The 23381-nt window shown below is 34.0% G+C and overlaps 3 protein-coding genes across 7 annotated transcripts in view; all 3 read left to right on the top strand.

Annotated features, from left to right (window-relative positions):
• Positions 1 to 217, top strand: part of LOC111621421 (obg-like ATPase 1) — a 57625-nt gene extending 57408 nt beyond the window's left edge. Inside the window, exon 12 of the mRNA XM_023363547.1 lies at positions 3 to 217. Within this exon, the coding sequence (XP_023219315.1) occupies positions 3 to 110 (108 nt within the window). The 3' untranslated portion in view covers positions 111 to 217. The remainder of the gene's footprint in view (positions 1 to 2) is intronic.
• Positions 218 to 7121: 6904 nt separating this feature from the next.
• Positions 7122 to 23381, top strand: part of LOC111621419 (transcription factor Sp4-like) — a 78523-nt gene continuing 62263 nt past the window's right edge. For 3 of the 5 annotated variants that reach the window (XM_023363543.1, XM_023363544.1, XM_023363541.1), the window contains exons 1-3: positions 7483 to 8843; positions 8937 to 9350; positions 14120 to 14542. In XM_023363543.1, the coding sequence (XP_023219311.1) occupies positions 8781 to 8843; positions 8937 to 9350; positions 14120 to 14542 (900 nt within the window). In that variant the 5' untranslated portion in view covers positions 7483 to 8780. The other 2 variants (XM_023363545.1, XM_023363542.1) reach the window with 2 other exon arrangements.
• LOC111621420 (obg-like ATPase 1) lies at positions 11515 to 13966 on the top strand. Its single transcript, XM_023363546.1, has 3 exons — positions 11515 to 11718; positions 11812 to 11889; positions 13760 to 13966. Exons 1-3 carry the CDS (start codon positions 11530 to 11532, stop codon positions 13859 to 13861), a joined length of 369 nt encoding a protein of 122 aa, XP_023219314.1. The 5' UTR covers positions 11515 to 11529; the 3' UTR covers positions 13862 to 13966.

Genomic DNA, 23381 nt, shown 5'->3' with positions numbered 1-23381 from the left:
AGGCAGCGGGAAAATACCGACAGCAAGGACGTAACTACGTGGTGGAAGACGGAGACATCATCCTTTTCAAATTCAATGCCGGAGCTGGCCTACAGTCCAAAAAGAAGTAGACTTGTATAAACTGCAATCTCCTTTTTTCGTACCACGCAGATCACTCACGGAGGCTGCTTTGTTAAATATATTTATGTTTAAAGTTGGAATAAATGACTTGAAATGATTTTCTCTATTATTTTTATTTTGGCATAAATAATTACTATTGCTAATTATCTACGTAATGAATTTGTCTGGTGAAATGAAAAATATGAGATTAAAATTCATTAACATTCTACCGAAAATTTTAATCTCATTTTGTTTTTTTATTCCAAATTATGAAGTATTCTTACTCTTTTCTACATTTTCTCATATACATAAGGAAATAATCGTTTTAAAAAATTGTTAGTTTTATGTTCTATCCGTGCTGCTGCAACGTCACAAATTCAGCTAAACACTTAAATGAAATTTCCATTAAAAATTGCCGAAAAAAAAAAGATTCGGTGGTACAAGCGGTGTAAAAGTTACAAATAGGCATGATTATTTATTAACTAACCGCGTATGAAATGACAAAATATTTTTGGACTATAAATTTTGATCGGATGCAACAAGATCTGATAAAAAACAATACGGTTTTAACTTACGTAGATGATAAACCGATAAACGATAGCGTTGTAGCAAAAAACAGAAAAGAAAACTCCCAACGATATTAGTAACAGTATAGTTATCGCTGTTTGGCATTTAATGGCTCTAGGATGTAAAAAATTATTTTGCGATAAAGATGTAAAAAAAATTAAGCCGATAAGCTAAATTATATTAACTCTGAAAATTACTCTAACCTAGCAAAATATCGAGTTCAATGATTTTCTAAGAACGAAATCAATACGAAAATACCGTATTTAGAGGTATGAATTTTTAGTATGTTTTCTATCTACCATTTTTCGTTGACGAGTGAATTGCATATAAAGAAAATGAAAACGTTGTTTTATTAGAAGGCTCTCCAAATAAGTAAAATTGCATAAAGATTGCAATAGTAGGAACAAAGCGATATTCTATTACGTAAAATATGAGTTATAATTGAACGCTTCGGTAAACTAATATCCAATCCGGTAGGGTAACAAGTTATATAGTCTCTTAGAATAAGAATGGAACCGATGGTAATTAGTCTACCTACGCGAAGAAAAATAGTACAGAGTTTACTACGAAGTAGGGCATTCTGTATATTTGGAAATTGTTATCTTCTCTGAAATTTTCAACGATATTGCGATTAGGAAAGAAAAAAAAAATCATACGACGTCATATTATGAAATGTTTTAATTTTCGAAGTTTTTAGTCTTGAAACAGCTTTATTGCTTGGCTACGATGGCGGAGTGATACACACCCAAGATCTATCGCGTCGTCTCCATTCTTATTCTAGGAAACACTATAGGATATCGCTATCGCCATCTGTTGTTCGTTTGAAAAAACTCGGTGATTTTTAATTAGACAAGTTTTTAATGCAATTAATTTGAAAGGAAATAATGATTTTTGATTGTAAAATAATAATTAATTTTTTTTACAAGCTGGTAATCTTATAATAAATCTGTTCGACTATAAAAATTGAATTTTTAATTACTTTTGTGATTAAATTTGTATTTATATCGTTCGAATTAAACAGAGGTGCTTCGGCGTAAATATAAAATAATTTTAGCAGCAATTAATCAAACCAGTTAATAATTCGATTATATATATTATTTTAAAAATGGCAGATAATTAATTGCGAAAATATACGTTTATGCATATCATTGACAATTAATTATCGCTCTACTTGAATTTTTGCCGGATCACGCAACTCTGCGCCACTATTACCAGAAAAATGTTGAAAGAATGCAATTTAAACGTGGAGTTAAAATTTTGTTTTAAAAATTTTAAATAAATAGCGCCACGATCGAGACGAACATCGATTTGAGCCGCTAGCAGATCGATAATTTTATCAATAAAGAACCCAGTAACTTTCCCGACAAAAGGCACTGCCAATAAAAAGATTGCGGTTTGTGCGTTGAGGATAATATATAACAATTTGAAGTAAATTCTTATTTATTAAATTGTTAGAAAATTGATATAGTTGAGCATCTGTCATGATGAAATAATTGAAAAGTTTGAATTATCTTTTATTATTGTAAAATATAGAAAGAAATTTTACTATTGTTAAGTGCTAATTAGGTATAAAACCAAACGCGATATGTACTAATAATCAATTATACGGGCGGATTTCAGTTGGGCTATAATATGGTTAATTAATTAGTCATATTATAGCCCAAGAAAGGTCCAATACATAAATGTAAATTTTAATTAAGAATAAAATGAATTCTATGGTAGTAGTGCTAGAATTAACACAAGCATAGACAAGTGCTAATATTAGTAAAAGTAAAGTAAATAGAATTTGGAAAAACTGAAAAGCAAAATGGTGTCAGTGAGAATTCGTAGCGCGTCGTTGGTTCTATGTTCTTCGATACGTTTTATACGATTCGAATTAACAACTAAAATCAAAGATTTAAACGAAAATTAAATTTATATTGAGTAATTCTAGTGTTTAATTGACTAAATATGTAATGTATCAATTAAAATGAATGTATGTCTGTGCTGTATGATAAATTTACACGAGTTTTGTATTGATGAGGAAAGTTTTTTAATTAAAATGTTAATGAAAATATTGGAAAAATCAGACAAATATAATAATTTTCATTAGAAAATAAATGTACTGTATTTCTGGATAATAAATAAAAATACCGTAATTTATGTCGAAAGTTTCGATCTGGAGTGTTAAAAATAAAATTTGATGAAATGTTAAGATAAAATATCAAATATATTTTGAATTAAATTAATTAATTATTTATTTAAAAAATCATTGGAAAGACAAATTTATACAAACAAATGTTCTTTGTATTAATGTGTACAGAATTGTTCAATGTAAACATGTTATACAGAAGAATATTTTAAACCATTCGTCGTGGAAAATTCAAAGAAATGTAATAATTGAGGAGTGAAAATATCAAAACTTTTAAATGCTAAAATAATGAATTGAAACATTATATTCTCTTTAAAAACATCCAAACTCTGTGCAGTAGTTAACAAATAATTCAGAAAATAAAAATATGTTTAAGACTGAATAATTAATCCCTTTTACGTACTGAAATGTGTAAAAAGGAACATTTACCGAAATTTAACGCAATTTTTAAACCAAATTAATACAGGAGAAAATTTTTTGAAATTTGCGAAAATTCTAAATGTAAATTTCAACTAAGAACAAGCAATTATTTATTATGACATTTTCAAAATGCCGGGCTGCAATTTTTAATTATATTTTAAATTTATTTAATTTAAAATATGTTCTCCGCCACAAATTAGTAGTGGCTTGCCCCTGTACATCATACTTTTCCGTTAGCAATGGAGTCATGCCAATCATCTATCTAGCACCTTTCTGGGGAAAAGTTTTGAATTAAAATAACGTAACTTCCGGTTTGCATTGGAAGTTCGTATATAGTTAATCGGGCCTCCTAACTTTAATCTTTCTTTAGCTGGTCTTAGCTTTCATCTATCTTACTCTGTTCTCTAGATTAAGAAAAGACAGACGGACGGACGACAGTGAGAATTTATAGATCTACAATTTTTTCAATTCTCAGCCCAATAAAACGAACTTTATCACAGTACTAGAATTAACAGAAGCAATAGGCAATGAGTAAATATGCAATGTTTATTTGCATTTAAATAATCAAGGATAGATTATAAAGATTTTACTAAAAAAATTAATTTCACAATATTCAAATTTCTGAAATCTTGTCAAAATTATAATACAGCTAGGAATTCATTATATATTAAAATCGTATATCAACATAATAAAACTTAATATTTATGAAATATTTTCAGCTTGGCTATTATATCTCTACTTTATTAATTAATAAAGTAGAGATATTTAATAATTGGTAACATATAAAGTGAATAACTTTAAAAAAACGGCAGTATAACATTTTTGAAAGTTATTTACAATATAACGTCAATTTTCAGCAATAGAAATCTTATTGCGGCATTTAACAAACTCTACAGTTGAAATGTAAAACGCAACATATAAAATAATCTTCGCTACTTTATAATAATCAATTTGGAAGACAATACAATGTCCTCTTACTAATCCGAACTAATTACTGTAAGGAGTTGTTTGGATTAGCAAAAATATTAATGTGGTTTTATATAAATAAAAAGTTAAAAACGACTATAACATGCATACTACAAATACACATATAAAATTTATATTGTATATGGTAAATATGTCTTCAAATAAATGTAATGTTTTGTTTTTTGGCTGGAAGATTTAGCGGAAAAACGAAGCAAATTAGTTCGAATTATCAAGAGTGCATTTATAAAAGCGGATATAAACAATTTGAAATGATCTATAAAATCTTAAATGGAAGTTTATTAAATATTTTTATACGCCCGTGTATTTTTTTTTCAATAAAATAATACAAAGTTTCAACAATTTTTTAATTGTAATAGTTATGGTACTCGTTTATTCGGTCCAAAATAAATACTAATAATAGAAGTAATTATTTTCTATTTGTAATTAGGCCTATCTCGTCTATTCCTATAATTCCTTTACATTACTGTATAACGATTTCTCCGGTTAAAACAGACAAGTAGTGTCATCTAGTGAGAATATTTCACATATATTTTCAAGTAATTGAAATATTAAAATTATTTAGGTCAAATGATATGGAAATAAATAATTTACTTCGATGTTTTTTAATAAAAATGATATTATTACTTTTTAATATTTCACAAAAGAAATGGAAATTAATTACCAGATCTTCGGTAAGTCTCTTGATGTCATTTCTCGGTAACGTCATCGACCAAAAGTTTTACTTTAAATATTTAAATACAGTATAGAGTAATTCTTAACTTGTTGCTATAGTTATTTTCGTATCTAAATATTTACAGTTTTTTTTTGCTACAATATTAATATCTGTTTTATATTTGTCTTATATTTGTTAATAGCCTACAGAATTTTTAAAGTGACGATAACATGAAATCGTACGTTGTTCAAAATTTTCGATTAATTAAAAAAAATTCTGTATTTTAAAAGATGGCGCGCCTATAGATTTTTGAATTATTAGCTTAGCGCCATCTGTGGATAACAATTTTAAATTCGATTTTACGAACTGGACTGTGAAGTTCGTAAATTTATTTTCCGTTTCGGATCGACTGTATTGTTACGTTGGGCAAATTGATTTCCGAACAAATTTTGCGTATGATATTGTTTAGAAAACTACTACTCTGCAGTTAAAAGCTCCTCCAAATTATTTAATTGCTCATTCATCCGTGACTTATCGGTGGCGTGTTCTCTGGCAGAAACTTTGCTCTCGGGAGAAAGGAAATCTATAAGTCAATTGGTCAATTGGCGGGGAAACTGCCTCCTCGCAATAATATTATAGGTCTTCGATAATTCTCGCATTCGCCAAAGTTAAAAATTATTACAAAATTTCTTTTGCGCTATTTAAATTCCGACATGAAGCATGGAAATTTAGAAAAATGAATTTATTTTCTTGCGTGACAATATTCTGTTTGAGAAGAGAAAAGACGGTGTTTTCGATCAATTTTCCAAATATTTAAATTTAACCATTTTCGAATTCATTACACTGGATAGAAAATATCCATCGATCATCCTCTACCAATAGTCTTGTCTTTAAAACAGCGATAAATTGTTCTATGCCCTGGTGTAACAAGAATTTTATATTGTTCTTTAGTTGTTAAATTTTCCTAAGGTATTACAATACTTAAATAATAATCCAAACAAGTTTAGATTTTGACAAATATAGGATTGATGAGTAAAAATTCAAACAGATGACCTAAAAACTTTTCTCGTTAAATTTCTATATAGCTTAAAGATAATATGCCATGTTCTTATCTCTTATTTCTATCGCATCATATTAAATTTATGTATTCGAAACGTGTGGAAAATCAGCATTCTCTGAAAAATTGCCAATAAACTTTATCACTCATTTCATTTAACAATAGAATACTTTTTTGTAATGTACTTTTTCTTAATAATTCTAAGTAAAAAGTTATACTAATAATGAGATTTAATTTTAATAAAAATTAATTTAAACTTTTAATGATAAAATAGTTAACAAAACTAAGTAAAATAACCAAAAAAAAAATAATATATTTTGTAATGTTTTTCCATTGTAAAATTTAAAAACGAATATTTTATATTCGAAAGTGATAGTGTCTAGACATTTTACCAAGCCGGATCCCCTATACTTCTCCCATTAAACGGTACAGTTCTTCGAACGTCAAAGCAGTCAGCGAGAGAAATGGGAGAAGTTGCAAGTACTGTACCACCTCGTCGACGTGCCGTTGTCGTTATTTCAAACTTATTTAGTTTTTCGAATTTATTCGATTAGTAATCAATTGTTTTTTTTAATACCAATACATCGATTTCCTCAGATCGGTTTTTTACTTCACCGGAAGCGATTCCGTTAAAAATAAGTGGCTCTTACGTAACTCTATCCTCTTTCACTGAGAGGACTAGATTACATTGAAATTTTATCGCTACAAAAAATTAGAAATGAAAATGTTGCGATTACGGCCAGAGGTTATTTAACATCTGTTACACATATCTCAAAATCGAAACCAAGAAAACAAAAAAATGTGCCTTTAATGGCTCCACCCAAAATTCATTTTTGAGATGCGGACGCGGTTAAGCTCCTCCCAAACGACGCTACCGTCGACGCCCTTAAATTAACAGATAACGCTCAGAATTTCGTCAGAACCTGGGTCACGTGACTTTTCAAAAAGGAAGGCGGGATACGGAGGGAAGTGGCGATAAAACTGGGAGATGTGTCGATATGGCAGGAATAAGAGACGATAAGAAAGCGTATGAAATACGCCCCCCGCGCGATGGGCGTGAATAAGACAAGTCGCGAATTATGTCATTGGAATGGAGACGCTTTTCGTTCTAGTAAATGCAGATGTATGGAGTGGGGAGTAAGTGGACGAAAGTGCACCGGAAGTTATGAAAATTTTACCGCCAGATGGCAGACGAACGGCCAGCATCCGGTGAACGGTGGAAACGACGCGCGGGAGAAAGGAGGAAGGAGGACGAACAAAGAGAGTTACGCAATCGGCGTGGAAACAACACTCGACGTGGCTAAATAAAACACTATCGGAGAAGTTAAAAGGGTTGACCCCGGCCGTTGGAGGCCAGGGGGTGGGAAAAGTAACGCATGCGCACGTCCTTCACCACCAGGGGAGCTGGTCACGGTTTCGGCGAAGAAAATCGATAAGTTAGCCGACAGAAAGGCAGCCCGAAAAGCCAAGAAAAAAGAAACAATTACGATAGGCCAACAAGAAAACTTGGATGTTATCTTCGCCATTCATCTAACAACTCCATGCTCCAGTGTCAGGCAAGTATCTTACGTAAACTTTTATTTGCGAAACGTGTTGCGTGCCGAAGGGGGAAGGAAAACCTGTTCTCCACCCGTCGATATTTTGGGGTCATTCCGGCCACCATTGCTCCACGCCGCTTTGTTATGGCGTCCGTAGTCGATGGGCGAGAGGCGACGAGTTTTCGGGATGGCACAGAAAATGTATGATATCTACCACATGGCGTGCAGGGGAGGTACGAGCATGGGCGCGGAGCATCTGCAACGGAAACGCCCTTTGGGTCTACCTTAGGCGTCGAGTCGCACCGGATCGTTGTCTCATAGGGCCCTGGGTCCGCCTCCCACATGGTGAGGGTGTTCGTCGGTGCATCACGGGCGTTGCCTCGGCCTAAAACGTAACCGCCTCGTTTCTTCGTTAGCGTCTTTTAAATTCCGGGTCGTTACGTCACGGCTGGACCGGCGCCAACATTGTCCACTACCTGTTTTTCATAATCGGTGGGAGGCGAGTGACGGAAGTGGTCTCCCCGGCGCCCGTCCGCGCACCAACGAATTTTGAAATTTTATCGGGCCCAATTAATAGAAACGCTCGGCGTCCCGGAGCGGGCGGACAGGAAGCGACGCATTTCTCTTTGGCTGACGCAACGTCGCGCTGTAAGTCGTGACGTAACGCCAGGCCGAAACTGCGAACCGAGCGTGAATTGCGAAGTCGATATCGGAACAGACGCGACGGTAACTCCCCGTGGGCCATTGAAAACGTCACGCACGACGGAAGGGGAAAAGATAAAAAGACTGCGTTGTTCCCGCCGAAATAATTAGGGCGGCGTTTATATGGCCGTTTATTTCGGTAAGAGGGACCAGACTAAGGGGATGTGGTCACGCGACGCTATATTTCCACTTTTCCGGCCTTCGTTTCGAAAACTGGAGGCGGGAGTTGGTTTTGTGTCCGCATTCTTTGTGTCCCGCCTACCGAACGGGCGGGGGGGAGGACAACAGAATTAAGTAGTCCCGCCTTCGGACATCTGGTGTATTCCTCCACACCTCCGCCCAACTGTTAAACTCAAAAAATATATCATACGTTGTAGTCATTACTAGTTTGTTTAGTTGGAGCTATATTTTTCGGCACGACTTTCTTCTAGAATTATAGAATGCCCTATATAAAAATTATTCGGGGTATTAGAATTTGGGGGACTATTTTGCGTGCGCATTGATCTTACCTCACCACGCGCCACGTGCAGCATAGATGAAGTTGGTTGCTCGTCGCCATCTTGGATCCGCGCGAAAAGCGTCGAACGGCGAGTATTTTGTTATCGAATCGCGTCTGGAGTGGTCGGAATGACTACGGTAGCTGTTAGGAGACAACAGCAAGACTACGTGGTACCGAGCAGCACATCTCAGGTGAGTGAGTTCGACTTTTTATAGACTAGCAATAGTCAAGATGGCGTCGTCCATTCTCACACCCCTTTCTTGGTCTGACCCCGCCTCACGCAGGACATCCAACCATCCCCTTTGGCACTGTTGGCGGCGACCTGCAGCAAGATCGGCTCCCCAACCGACGAGGGAGGTGCAGCTTCGACCGTCAAGTTGCAGAATCAAGTACTGCAAGCGGGTGAAGTGCCCGTGGCCGCCTCCACGCACTTCATCCCCGTCCAGAGTCAAACGGTCGGAGTCCTTAACCCCGACGGCACCGTCACCCAAGTAAATGCTCAACCCGCCGTCAAGACGACTGCCACTCCACCGCAGAACGTGGCTACTGTCAACGGATATCCGCAAGGCCAAATCGTAGCTCAAGCTGGTAATAATATTACATACAATGTCATACCAGCTGCACAAATTCAGAATATTCAAATCGACGGACAAGAAGCCATTTTCATCCCAGCTTCCTTTGGACAACAAACCATACAGATTGCAGGAAATCAGGCCATCATTACTCCTGCTGGACAGTACGTTCGGGGTCAGGTGCCCCAGACCGTCCAGGGACATCCCCAAGCTGTTATTCAAGGTGTGGGAAACATGAACAATGTGGCTATAGCTCAGATTGGTGGACAGAATGTGGCCATCAGACAGGGCAATGTGGTTCAGACTCTCCAGCTACCTATTGCCCCGGTTCAGCAGACAATACCGGTTCAGGTTCCCATTTCTACAGCCGGAGGACACACCATCGTTCAGACTATACATCTGCCTTTGCCCATGCAAGCCGTGGCCGGTGGAAACATGCTGGCCTCTGCGGGACAGCCTCTGACCGCCCAGGTGGTTTCCCAATTGGCAGCTTCGCAGATGACGCCACAGGTCACCCAGGTGAGCATTGAGGAAGGAGTGGAGAATGAGGTAAGTCTAATTCCTTTTTATATAAATAGTCTTTAAGTTCAATATGTTTTATAAATTCACATATATTAAATTGAATTTTTTTATTGCAAATTTTTGTTCGGAAAGTTTTAAATTAAATTGATTTGTTTTAATCTTAGAGTTAAGATAAGTTTTTATAATATTTAAATAAATTAAATTGTCTTGGAAACGATGATTCATATTTTTTTAAAAGGAAGTAATAAGTTGATACGCAACAAATAACTGGTCATGCAGGTAGTTCTGAAATAACTGTGCACGTAATGCCTGTATAAGATTTGTTTATGAAGACAGTACACGTATAATTTAGCTGCAGGGTTGTTAGAGTCGGTTCGTTTGGATTAGGTGACAAGAGTTAATTTCAAAATGAAATGTTTTTTTATTTTAAAATTAATGATGTGTACAAAAAGAATCGTTTTCAGTATTTTTTGTTGTACTGATTGTTTAAAATATATATTGGGAACATCTATGAATTTAAACATTTTCAGTATGTTCGTAAATTTTTTAAGGAAATTAAAAGTTTATTATTGTTCAGTTAGAAAATAATAGAAATGCCAAATTAAGGCATGGAATCGAAAGTTATTTGAAGAGAGTTTGCATTGTTTTTAAATTGCTGGATAAACTATAACTGGTTATCCTTGAACTTTCATCTATCTAAATATTTTTTAATGGTATATCAAAAACACATTTTCAAATGATTGATTTTTCGTGAAATTTATGCACATGAAATCATAATATTTAATTATTGAATTTAAGTTTATTAAAAATGTTTTGTTTCTTAAAACTTGTTTTAAGGAAAGTTAAGTCTATTTTCATAGACAATTAGAAAGATTCTAACATCNTATACGTAGTGCCTTTCCTCTCGGACGGACACGTGTCGCGTGAGAATGTTGTCGTGCACGTCAACTTGTCAGCGCCTTGTAAATTCTACTAACAAAAACATTCGATTATAACGAAAGTTGCGTGAAAATGTTAAATATACAATGCTCCACCAACATTTTTAATAACTCTCATTAATTAATTTGTCGGTTGAATTTATAATCGCTGTGGCAATGCAGTTGCACGTCGATAGGACGAAACCTTTTATTTCAGTGCATTTGGCAAAAATAAACTGGAATACTCTGTTAATTTTACATACATAAATAAGTATGTAGCTGTGTATACATTTGTAAGTGTGTCAATGCAATTCTTTTCAAACCGTTACATCTCATGTTTGCGTTTAATGATCTACGTCAAGTTATAACCGTTTTTACAGTTATCTCTCTTTTCCTTTATTACCACAATACTTACATATACACGATATGTTACAGACTATTCACGATTATCTACTAGTTTAATTATTACGTAATATTTTGTCGTCTTCTGCCATTGGGAATTATTTGAGGAGGGGAGAATTCTTATGAATTGAATTCTTCATATTGAGTTATTAAAATTAAATTTTATTTCATCAGAATATAGAATTTATAAATTAGAATATGCTATAATACATTTCACCTCTATTAATCAAAAATAGCAGCATTTTAAGATTTTTATATTAGTCTAATTACACATAACACAATGCCATACACACTATCAAATTATATCAATAGTAATCTTTTTCTTTTATAAATGAAATAAAATGGCAGTAACTTAAAGAGTTAGTCATTTATTAAAATTTATGGTTAATATTATAAAAAAAAGGTTATTAAAATTGTATTACAATTCGTTTTTTGTGATTGTTAATTTCAAATACAGTATATAAATGTGTATTTTAGGTGTTTTTGAAGACGACAATGTTTCCCACGTGGAAGGAGACGTTAATCCGGTGAGAGACATTAATATTATTAACGAGGAACTTCGCTTAAAAGACGAAGAATATTTAGTGGCTCTAATAGAAAAAATGGAAAGAACGGTATTAAGAGGTGGAGACAAAAAAAGTAAACCTGAATATGTAAGTTTCTGATATTAATAAAAAAAAGAAACTTTGAAAAAATGTAATCTGTAATAATATTTCCCTTCCTTTTATTTGTTATTTTAATGACAGGATATACTATGTAAAATAAGGAATCATGTCGTAGAAGAAAAGAAACACGTACGTTTCGGAGATTGGAACGCAAATGAGGTAGTTCGGAATACTGTATTGCAAATGCTTTCGAGAGCGAATATTTTATAATAAATAATGTAGGGTGTCCAAAAAACTGTATATACACTTTGATTTTTAATAATTCCTATATACATTTTAATAATTTTGTAATTTAGAGTAAATCATACTTACAGTATATAATAGAAGAGAATTGTCAAACAGACTATCATTGCGCGGGCATGACAGTGCATGAACTTTTGTGAATATGTGCTTCCGTAGAAAATTTTCCACGGGGCAAAGTTTGGAGACAAATAATTACATCAATAAATCTTTATTTAATTATTAATTTTTTGTTTTTTTTTTCACAAGTAGACTAGAGAATACAGTATTACATCAATACGCATCTCGTGGTCGAGGGTATAAGGTTACGTATCGCAATCACTTAACTTTATAATTGTTGGAATTTCTTACTCGATCTCAAGAGGGGCAATGCCCCGTTTGTCCCCTCTGCGGACGTCCACGTTTGTGACATAGTTCTGTCTAGAGTGAAATATTTAGAAAAATAATTTCAAAAATCTTTCTTCCTTTCACAAGTGAATTTTGTAAAGATAAGAAAGGAGATGAATAGCATTTATGAAAATGTTTAGGGATTTTATTCAGTATGAATGCGATTCATAATTTTAATGACGATGACATCGAACTAATTGGCAAGTCATATCTGATCGAATAGTTAACGGGTTCTGGTTAGTATTATTATATGAAATTATAATGCAAATTATTAAATAAAAATAAATAAATATAGAACTTATTAAAAATCAAAGAGAGTATACATTTTTTCGGGGATCCAATAGTTATGTAGAAGCCGCTATGCCACTCATTTTTAGGGGAGATGGCTATTTTACCCATTGTTTCACATATCTTGGCCGAGCCCGGTTGGGGTTCTGGAAGTTTTATAAAGTTCGAGAGCCATTTATAGTAACGCTCAGTGACCTTGTAACATATTCGCAAACAATCCGTTCCCTTCATTAAGTAAATACACTGGTCTCTGCTACTGGCATTTTTTACAGCTCGTCCAAGATTCGTGAAACGAGCTGTACTTGAACATTTTAAAAGAAACTTTAATTTGTTTATTTTAGTTTTAGATAAAGGAAAGATATTTTGAAAACTAGTTTTTAAGTCTGTCTGTGTATATTAATTAGTGCTAATCATTTATTAAGCAAAAATGATTTACGGATGCCATTCCCAAAATAAAGCGCGTTATCTGTGTCTAAGTATCTCTTGGAATTTAATTCACGTTTTGTTTTACAATTAAAAACTTTCCTAGAGTTACATATAAATCTTTCTAATATGACGTCAAGACTGTAACCACTAGCGCCACCTGTAACGGCTATGGGAACGATATTTATTAAAGTGTTTGATTATAGTTTGCTAAAATTAAGTTATTCAATTACCGAAATTATTTTGTACGTTGCTAAAACTATACTATTAAATAATATAAAAGAAACCTATTCACTATTAAGTAACAAGCTTTGAATTTTATTATTACTATTATTTAGATTATGCGAATATTTATTGTAATTATACCTTATTGAATCTGTCAAATCTATTATTTTCTACGGGAATTTAAATTTTTAATTTTAGTATAATTAAAGAAGTGAAAATATATGTACTGTACATTTGGTTTTTATCAATATAACATTCCAGTATTCTAAAATTTCACTTATTTCAGAAGTTGTAAGAAGACATATTTGTAACAAATTGCCAGTGATAGATATTAAATGTAGAATTATATCCTGCAAATATGTAGCAAGAAGTATAATGTGTAATTAGGTTAATTTTGTCAGTGAATAAAATAATAATAATATTAATAATATATCTAATGTAATCGTTCTCATATTTTATTTTGTAGATTGAGGTGTTAAACAAGCATTTGCTTCTCACTTCAAAACCTATGATCTATCTCATAAATATGACCGAAAAAGATTATCTCAAGAAAAAAAATAAGTGGTGAGTGATATTTGATATCTTTAAATTAATTCACGGACACTGGTATAAATTAATTTGGTAATATATAGCCCGACGTGCTCGATACAAACGAGATCTCTTACCCGTTAGAAGGTGCATCCAATCCCGGCCGGCTAACAATAAACAACGGCCAGACAATTTCCTCGGCATGATACTCTTAACAGATTANCAAATTCAGAATATTCAAATCGACGGACAAGAAGCCATTTTCATCCCAGCTTCCTTTGGACAACAAACCATACAGATTGCAGGAAATCAGGCCATCATTACTCCTGCTGGACAGTACGTTCGGGGTCAGGTGCCCCAGACCGTCCAGGGACATCCCCAAGCTGTTATTCAAGGTGTGGGAAACATGAACAATGTGGCTATAGCTCAGATTGGTGGACAGAATGTGGCCATCAGACAGGGCAATGTGGTTCAGACTCTCCAGCTACCTATTGCCCCGGTTCAGCAGACAATACCGGTTCAGGTTCCCATTTCTACAGCCGGAGGACACACCATCGTTCAGACTATACATCTGCCTTTGCCCATGCAAGCCGTGGCCGGTGGAAACATGCTGGCCTCTGCGGGACAGCCTCTGACCGCCCAGGTGGTTTCCCAATTGGCAGCTTCGCAGATGACGCCACAGGTCACCCAGGTGAGCATTGAGGAAGGAGTGGAGAATGAGGTAAGTCTAATTCCTTTTTATATAAATAGTCTTTAAGTTCAATATGTTTTATAAATTCACATATATTAAATTGAATTTTTTTATTGCAAATTTTTGTTCGGAAAGTTTTAAATTAAATTGATTTGTTTTAATCTTAGAGTTAAGATAAGTTTTTATAATATTTAAATAAATTAAATTGTCTTGGAAACGATGATTCATATTTTTTTAAAAGGAAGTAATAAGTTGATACGCAACAAATAACTGGTCATGCAGGTAGTTCTGAAATAACTGTGCACGTAATGCCTGTATAAGATTTGTTTATGAAGACAGTACACGTATAATTTAGCTGCAGGGTTGTTAGAGTCGGTTCGTTTGGATTAGGTGACAAGAGTTAATTTCAAAATGAAATGTTTTTTTATTTTAAAATTAATGATGTGTACAAAAAGAATCGTTTTCAGTATTTTTTGTTGTACTGATTGTTTAAAATATATATTGGGAACATCTATGAATTTAAACATTTTCAGTATGTTCGTAAATTTTTTAAGGAAATTAAAAGTTTATTATTGTTCAGTTAGAAAATAATAGAAATGCCAAATTAAGGCATGGAATCGAAAGTTATTTGAAGAGAGTTTGCATTGTTTTTAAATTGCTGGATAAACTATAACTGGTTATCCTTGAACTTTCATCTATCTAAATATTTTTTAATGGTATATCAAAAACACATTTTCAAATGATTGATTTTTCGTGAAATTTATGCACATGAAATTATAATATTTAATTATTGAATTTAAGTTTATTAAAAATGTTTTGTTTCTTAAAACTTGTTTTAAGGAAAGTTAAGTCTATTTTCATAGACAATTAGAAAGATTCTAACATCATAAAATTATTTTATTATTTTACATCTGCATATTTATTATATTACATATTTTTTATATGTAAGTTTTGTGTAATATACTGGAAATATGTAGGGTGTCATTACTATTAGTTTATTATTTAATATACAAATACTTTAATTTTATTTTTAATTATTGCAAACATTTGATTTTACTTTTCTGGCTCTTTTGTATATAATATGGGAAAGTATTGGAATTGTCAAATTTGACTCTTAAGTTTTTGCAAATTTTGACATTTTGAGACTCCAAATCCAAGAAGGTCGAAACAAGGTGTGTGTGTGGTGTGTCTGTTTCATTTAATATCTCAGGATAGGGTAAAAGTTAAGAAATGAAATTTGGCTTGACAACCTGTATATAAGGAGCATTGATTGTATTAAATTCTGGTGGTTAAAATTTGAGAAGTATCATGTGTCATATCTTGGGTGGGATCAGACTTAATGAAAATTTTAATTGTTGCTGGCATTTACATTTTTAAAATATCATCTCTACTCCAAAAATGAAGCCTTTTGTCTTTTTATTATAATTAATAATAATGAAGTTACATTTTTTAATAACATTTCATAACAGATGGCACTACATACAATTTTAACTTGCTAATATGTCTTTGTCTCTCAAACATGTTGCTGGATTTTTTAAATAAAAGTATCGATAACAAGATTAAAAAACTAGCTTATGAATTTGTTTTTAATGTCTTCTTCGAGTATTAGTATTTTTAATGGTAGTTTAAATTTCAGTTGAAAGTTGATATGTTTTAAAAGTAAAAATCATGGATTAAGAGAACAGTATTTATTTTTAATGTGTTATTCTGTATCAATTTTACTGTATCCTAATACCTAGGTTCTATTATGCTCTTTCTAATTACTCTACTAATTTGATAATTACTTGCAGTCTCAATTTTCACATAAGTAATATAGTTTTAATGATTTTAAATCAGGTTGAAAACTGGTGGCCTGCGAGCTGGATAAGGCTTTGTATCCAGCTCGCAGCCTTGATGCTTTCTTTTCTAAAAATTAATATTTCTAACATCTTGTGGGGATTAACACAAAAAAATTTCAAATGTCTAACTGTTTATGTAATTCATAAAGGCCTGACAACAAAAAGACCTTTGTTAGAGCCTTTTTTTAAATTATTTACTTTACCGAATAATATTGAGTACAGCATGCATCTGATATACATCTATTTGACTGGCCCTTTACTGCATTTGAATATGAAACCCCCTATTTAAATAGATTTATCACATTTGTTGTTTATTTATAGATACAGATATGTATAAATTTCATAAATAGTTTAAAATTATTTAAAAAGTTTTATTTTCAATTAAAATAAATTACATGTTTCTTTTATCTAAAAATACTTTTCTTCTTTTCATTCTGTTATCCAAAAGACATTAAAAAACTTTGTAATGATGTTATGTCTAATATTTAGTGTAAATTTAATAATGCTTTATTTATTTCTGTATTTGTCCTTTCAATTAAATTTAGAACTGAAAAATCCAGTGAATGACTTATCTCATAAAAAGTAAATTAAGACATTATTTAAATTATTTTTATGTGATAAATATAGAGTACTTTTCCTAATACAAATTACTGTAATTTTGAGTGGATAACCTGTATCAGTATGTAATGCTCAAAAATTGCTAAAATTGAAATATAATAAAACCTTTGCATAGCCTGTGACATATCCCATACCTTAAATTGTCTGTACCTTAAAATCATGGCAACGAAGTACTGTACTGTTTAGATGGAAAATAGTCCATTTATTTGCTTTCTTTAATTTCATTTCTGTTTTTAAATCAGATAGATGTAATTGTAAAATAAGTGAACTGGGAAAAAAATGGCTTATTTAAGATTGAATTTCATAAATTAAAAGTGTTGAAAATACAAGTGGTTACCACACAACAAAAGTTTTTGTTTTGTTTCATTTCTGTTTTATTTATCAAATAATAATAGTACAATTCTAAATTAATCTGAAAAAACTAGACATTTTAAGAAATAAATTTTATTTGTTAGTTTGGTTGAATTAACTTCTTTTCCCCTCCACAACCCAATTTACTTGTTCTAACTGATCAACAGGAGGTGGTGTTTGAATAGGAAAATTACTTTATACAAAGCTATCAGTGATTACACAATGTTTTTAGGGCTTTTGAGGATGCTGAGTTTAAATAGTGGTCCATGTTTTTCAAAATTTAATTACTTGGCTGATTATCTTTTCATATTTGGCTGTGAATGTATGTTAGAAAAAATTTGATGTCTGTAATTTTCTTCTCGTTCAGGCTATTTTCAGGGTCATGTAGTCAATGAATACTTTCAGTTGAAAAATATCAATTCTTGCACCAAATCAATGAAATTTCCCCATTCTAATATAATATACAGTTGTGAGGATTTGAATTCCTGTGTTTATATCATTTCACATTGTAGCTATACTTTCGTTCAATAACTGTCAACTTTTACACATGGGAGTTAAACATCTGCTAAGTTCTCAGACTTAATAACGATGCTTTCTCATCACCTTTTGACCTAGTATCGCGATTTTAACAGTTCAACATTAGACAAGAACAACAAAGTGAGCAGTCGTCGCCCGTCTTTCGAAAGAGAAGTTGTCACTCGTATTTTGTCCTAAGTGTCTCCATAGTCGGATATCTGTGAATATATCATTTTATTCTATGTGTTATATCCTACTAAAATATCATCGAAACCCATCGTAACATCGTTGAACACCTTTGCAGATACTTTACGTTCTATCATTCTTACGGATACTTCCTCTACCACATACAAGAACTGACATCCCGAACTTTCTTTCCTTCACCCAGAACGCTCGAGAATCTCAATCAAGACAGCAAAACCAAAAGGTATTTATCGATACGCGCAACTTATGTAAACTCTCTCTCTTATCGGAAAACCCAAAACGTAATTAATATCCTAATATCTAATCCCTATCGTAGATATGTATCTAACAGCAGCCCAAATGTATAGCTTATCGTTAACCATTAAACAGTTGTTACGTTAAAAGGTCTCTGAGTAAGTCACTTCCGGTGCGCTGTCTCTCCTTCTATCTTGACTCTGATCGCTCACACAAGCGACCGCTCATGCCCGAACGAAACGGTTTCTGTGTCTAGCTGTGAAGACACAGTGGTGTCAGTCCTGATGAAACCTGTCATTGCGATCTTCGCCGACGTGATGTCGACCCTTCGGTCACGTGGTGCCGAAGTATAGGGAAACCCTTCGGCATTGTCACATAGTAAGACCTTGTTTAGTGCTTAGGATGTGTTGCTAGATGACAAAGCGTTAAGTTAAACAAGGTTATTTTAATCTATAGTAAGCAGGGGAAGGAGAACATGCGACCAAAAATAAACAAAATTTACTTTAAGTTAGTTTTATATTAATTTGCATAATAATATATGTTACATAACACACAAACATATGCACACAAAAATATAAAGTTAATTTTTGTGATGAAGGTCCTAGCTCTTCTGAAATTCTTCATTTTTTGCGATGAACTTGCCTAGTACCATTTGTTGCATTCTTTTTCTTTCGTTAAGCAAATGCTAGTAGTAGGAGATCACATCCAAAATGCCTCGTCTTGCTTTTGTACTCCTTTCAAAATCTGGATCAACGATTTCAGTTATCATTACCAAACTTTTACTAAGGAAATCTGTAATGAGTTCTTTGTGTTCTTTGTTTTCAGAATCACTATTTTCCAGTTCTACATGAATTCCTTGTTCTGCCAATTCTTGGAAGTCATCGTTGGTAAGGTCCTCACCAGAAACCTGCAGTGACTTCTCAATATCTTGCCTATCTATATCTCCTAGTCTTACTGTATCGATTAGATTGACAATTCGGTCAATGATAGGCTCTTCTTGTTGAGAATTCTTGGATACCTTCAGCCATATCTTCTTCCACACACTGTTCATGCATTTATCAGTTAATTCTTGCCAAGTGAAGTTGATATTGCCTATGGCATCCATGGTGTTATATTTTTTTCCAAAATTGCACCAAACAAACATAGATTTAAGGGAAGTACAGTGCAACGATGCATTGCCACCTTTTGCTGGTTGGTTTGTGTTTGGGAATAATTTTGTTATATACAAATCAATAAAATGATGCAATAATTTGAATCAACATAAATTTTGATTTTTTTTAAGGCTTTGAGCAGACAGCATTAATCAAGAAAGCATTAAATGAGGTCTTACCAGATGAAAAAAAAGCACACATTTTACAAGAAAACTGTGTTTACTACACTTGAGTAAGAAATTACAATAAAATAATAGGATATTCATAAATTAGTTGGTATTATATGACACCCCATGTACAGGTATTGCTTGCCTGTTCACCACCATATTTTTGGCAGCAAAAGTTATACTGCTTAACCCCTACCAGGAACACTGCCTTATGACTCATACATGACATTCCTCACCCCTTAGTCAGTAACGTAATTGTCCAAATATTTTGGGGTTGCACACTTTGTCTAAATTGCTTGACTTGATGGCACTGGCAAAACGTCTTGTATTGCTCTCTTGCTGCAGTCTGTGATGCAGGGTCTGGTAGAGTTGAGTCCTCTTGCTCAGCTTCTGGTAAAACATGTCACTGCCTAATTTGGTTATGATGCCGATGGAAACTATGATCTTCCAAGTCCATGGCCTTTTATGAGATTGGACTGGTTCAACGGGTTACTCTTCTGGAGATCCAAGTAGGACCTTCAGATGCACTGTGGTTTCAGATAAAAACTGGGTCTGATTTTGTAAGTGGGCAATCAGTAAGTGGGAGGAGCTTGACACCTCATTTTTTCCATATCTCAGCAACCAAATTTGGATGAAGACAGTCCAGACAGGTTCTTGGTTGCCATTACTGGGCTAATTCCTGTTGTAGCAGATGATGATATATGTTGTGTAAAGAGGAAAGATGCCAGTTGTTAGTGTCAATCTCCTTTGATGATTTTTTTTAGTTTGTTCTTAATCATTTGGACTTATTGCTCCACTTGACTATTACTTTATGTATGGTAAGGGCAACAAGAACTTGCTTGATCTGATTTCTTTCCAGAATTCCTCGAAACACAGACAACAATAGTTGTGGACCATTGTCAGAGACCACAGAATCAAGTAGCCTGTGAGTAGCAAAAAGTTCCTGTGACACCTTGATTGTGGCCCCAGCAGTTTGTTGACATTATGCAATGCACATTGACCCATTTTGAATATGGCCTCTACTGTAAGGAAATTTTTTATTTGGAAGGGACTGATGAAGTCTATTGTAACATTGACCAAGGTGCATGAAAATTCTCAAGGATGGATTGGAGTCTTTGAGAGTTTTCATGCACCCCGCAGGTTTCTTTGGTTGATTTGATATTCGTGGCATCTGTTGATGGGATTCTCAACATACCCGTTCATTCCTGGCCACCACACACAGCATCTCGTGAGAGACTTCATTTGAATGATTCTGAGATGTCTCAAATGTAATTCCTCCAAATTGGTGTTTTGCCCGGGTGGAGGGATGATGACTCTGTTGCCTTGCAGGATACATTCCTCATGGATGGAGAACTCATTGCAGATTCAATAGTAATCTTATATTTGCATTTGCAGATTATGTTCAACTCTTCAATACCAACAATTAGCTTATGCACAATTGTGGGATCTGCCATTGTGAGTCAGGTGATATTCGAAGCATATTAGGAAGGATTTGGAAGTTGTTCTGTAAAAAAAACTTTGGCAGGTAAGGATATGGTCTCTTTGGAACATGGAATAGGGAGTTGACTTAGGCCATTTGCACTGGTAACAGGCTTGTATATCAGGTTATATGTGTAAGCTTGAAGTATGGTCATATATCTCATACTCTCATTGTATTCTTTTCTAGAACTTTTAACTTCCACAGAATGCAATTACAAACAAATTGATCCAGAGGCTTTGGCCATGTGGCAGAGTAAAAAGGTTTCATCATTGTCTTTTTGGACATGTGTTCACAATCATTACTTGGCCTTCTTTCACAAGACAAACTGATTCTACAAATAATTTCTCCATGTATGATTTTTTTTCTTCTGTGATTCAATGACTCCAGTACTTGCCTACCCCATCACAAGTCAACTGACTGGCTTCATCATATCAAAAGGGACCAGTACACTATTGAATGAGAGAAGTTTTTTGTTGCCTTGAAAGCAGATGAATGCTTTTTGGTCCATTCCCAATGAGTGCACTTGGTGAGTAAATGATGCAGGGGTTCTATGACTGATGCATTGTCATGGAGAAAACAGAAATAAAAAGTTAGTAGCTCCAAGTAAGACTGTAATTTGTCTTAGTTTTTCAGCTTTGGTGCCTTCTTAATTGTTGCAACCTTACTTTTGGTCTGATGGATCCCTTCAGCATCAACCTTACGTTCCAGAAATTTGATGGATTGTATTCTGAAAATACTAAGACATAGGACCTTTGGTTCATTCTCAGGGCTGGTGTTAGAGTTTATGCTGCCTGGGAAGAACTTGCATTTGATGTCCCTTATCCATTACATAAAATGGTAAAAAAATTGTTTTTAAAATGCCACACCTATTAGAAGTGGGAAGAAATTTTTGAATGTTTTTCAAATTTAAATTTAAAATAGTTTAATTTCACTTACATTACTATGATAGTTTCACTGTTTGTTATTTCCATTCATGAAAATTTACTTCCTGGGCAAATGCCTAGTTTGCCCATGCTTTATATGTGGCCCTGTTTGGTCCATCAGAATCTCCAGTGTGGCTGCACACACAAGAATGTCATCAAAGTAAGCAAAAACTCCAGGGAGACCTGCAAGAAGTTCATCCATAATTGCTTGAAAAATTCCGTGTGGTGAACTGACATCACACTGTAGGTATTTTACCTTGTAGGCACCTCAATGAGTAATAATTGTCTTTGCTTCAGTGGAGTTATTGCTGACCAGAAGCTGTAGATAAACTTGAGGCATATCAATCTTTGAGAAGACCCACCACTTTGGAGTTTCATGAGTAGACAAGTATAGCTAGTACTGGGTTATGGGTGTGAAGCAAATGCCATGTTAATGGTAACTTTATAATCTCTGTATAGAAAATGTCACTGGATGACTTTATAACAGGGACTACCAGTGTTGACCATTTTGGATTTGTGGTAGTTTCCAATACTCCTTTCTTACTTAGGCTGATGCCAGATGATTTTTCCTTGCATGCCAATTTGGGCACACATGCTGTAGATTTCCACCCTAGCATAATGTCTCTTAATGTTTTTTCTTTAATCCTTGTTGCCAGTATAATGTATCAAATAGAAAAGCATACATCTTACTACACTTGTGTAAGGAATTACAATAAAATAATAGGATAACAATGTGATATTTCTAGGGATTTCTAGATTCAAACCCCACTTCCGTGACCCCAATTTGTGAGCCACCGGGAGGGAAGAGGAGTCCTCTCCTTCCGGTCTCTGGTCGGTGACCTACTTTCTTGTCAGGGATGGTAGTAACGTTCGGTTACGCGTTACGCGAGTGGAGGAGAGTTGGAGGGGTCGACGATAAGGCATTGGCATAGTCGAATAAAGACACCATTTTCTAAACTAACAATTTATTACAGACAAATAATAAAACAAACGTTCTAACACGGTCCGTCTCATTCGCGTATGAGAGAGAGAGCTTACAATAAAGCGTTCATACCTCTTGCGATGATAGCGAAGGCCTTTAATTTCTGTAAGGCGGGATCCAAGTTGAGGGTTGGGATCGAAGGTCTTCTAATATGTGGTGCGGCCGGTTAGAGGGAAGCGAATGTCCGTCTTGATGGTGCGATGGCGACTTCTTGATCAGCGACTCCCCGGAGAGGGGGAAGGAGGATGGCTTTTATACCTTTTTGGTGGGAAAATTCGTCAGGTGATCAATTGTTTTAGCAGGTGTGGGGTTAAAGGTGGTGTTAGAATGACAACAATATGACGAATTTCGCCGATAACTGTAAACTATATACGGTTTGATCGTGAGAATGTTTATATTAAAACA

The sequence above is a fragment of the Centruroides sculpturatus genome, unplaced genomic scaffold (genome assembly GCF_000671375.1).
Source record: "Centruroides sculpturatus isolate CEXI.00-Female unplaced genomic scaffold, Cexi_2.0 scaffold270, whole genome shotgun sequence".
Taxonomy (NCBI): Eukaryota; Metazoa; Arthropoda; class Arachnida; order Scorpiones; family Buthidae; genus Centruroides; species Centruroides sculpturatus.
The sequence above is the reverse complement of the archived record's forward strand: the minus strand, read 5'-3'. Positions and strand labels throughout refer to the sequence as shown.

What these genes read in the sequence shown, in the direction of transcription:
- LOC111621420 (XM_023363546.1), top strand. Translation starts at nt 11,530, where the DNA reads ATGTGTATTTTAGGTGTTTTTGAAGACGACAATGTTTCCCACGTGGAA. An exon ending in AAAAAAGTAAACCTGAATAT is followed by an intron (nt 11,719 to 11,811) that starts GTAAGTTTCTGA and finishes TTTTAATGACAG; the next exon opens with GATATACTATGTAAAATAAG. An exon ending in GAGATTGGAACGCAAATGAG is followed by an intron (nt 11,890 to 13,759) that starts GTAGTTCGGAAT and finishes TTTATTTTGTAG; the next exon opens with ATTGAGGTGTTAAACAAGCA.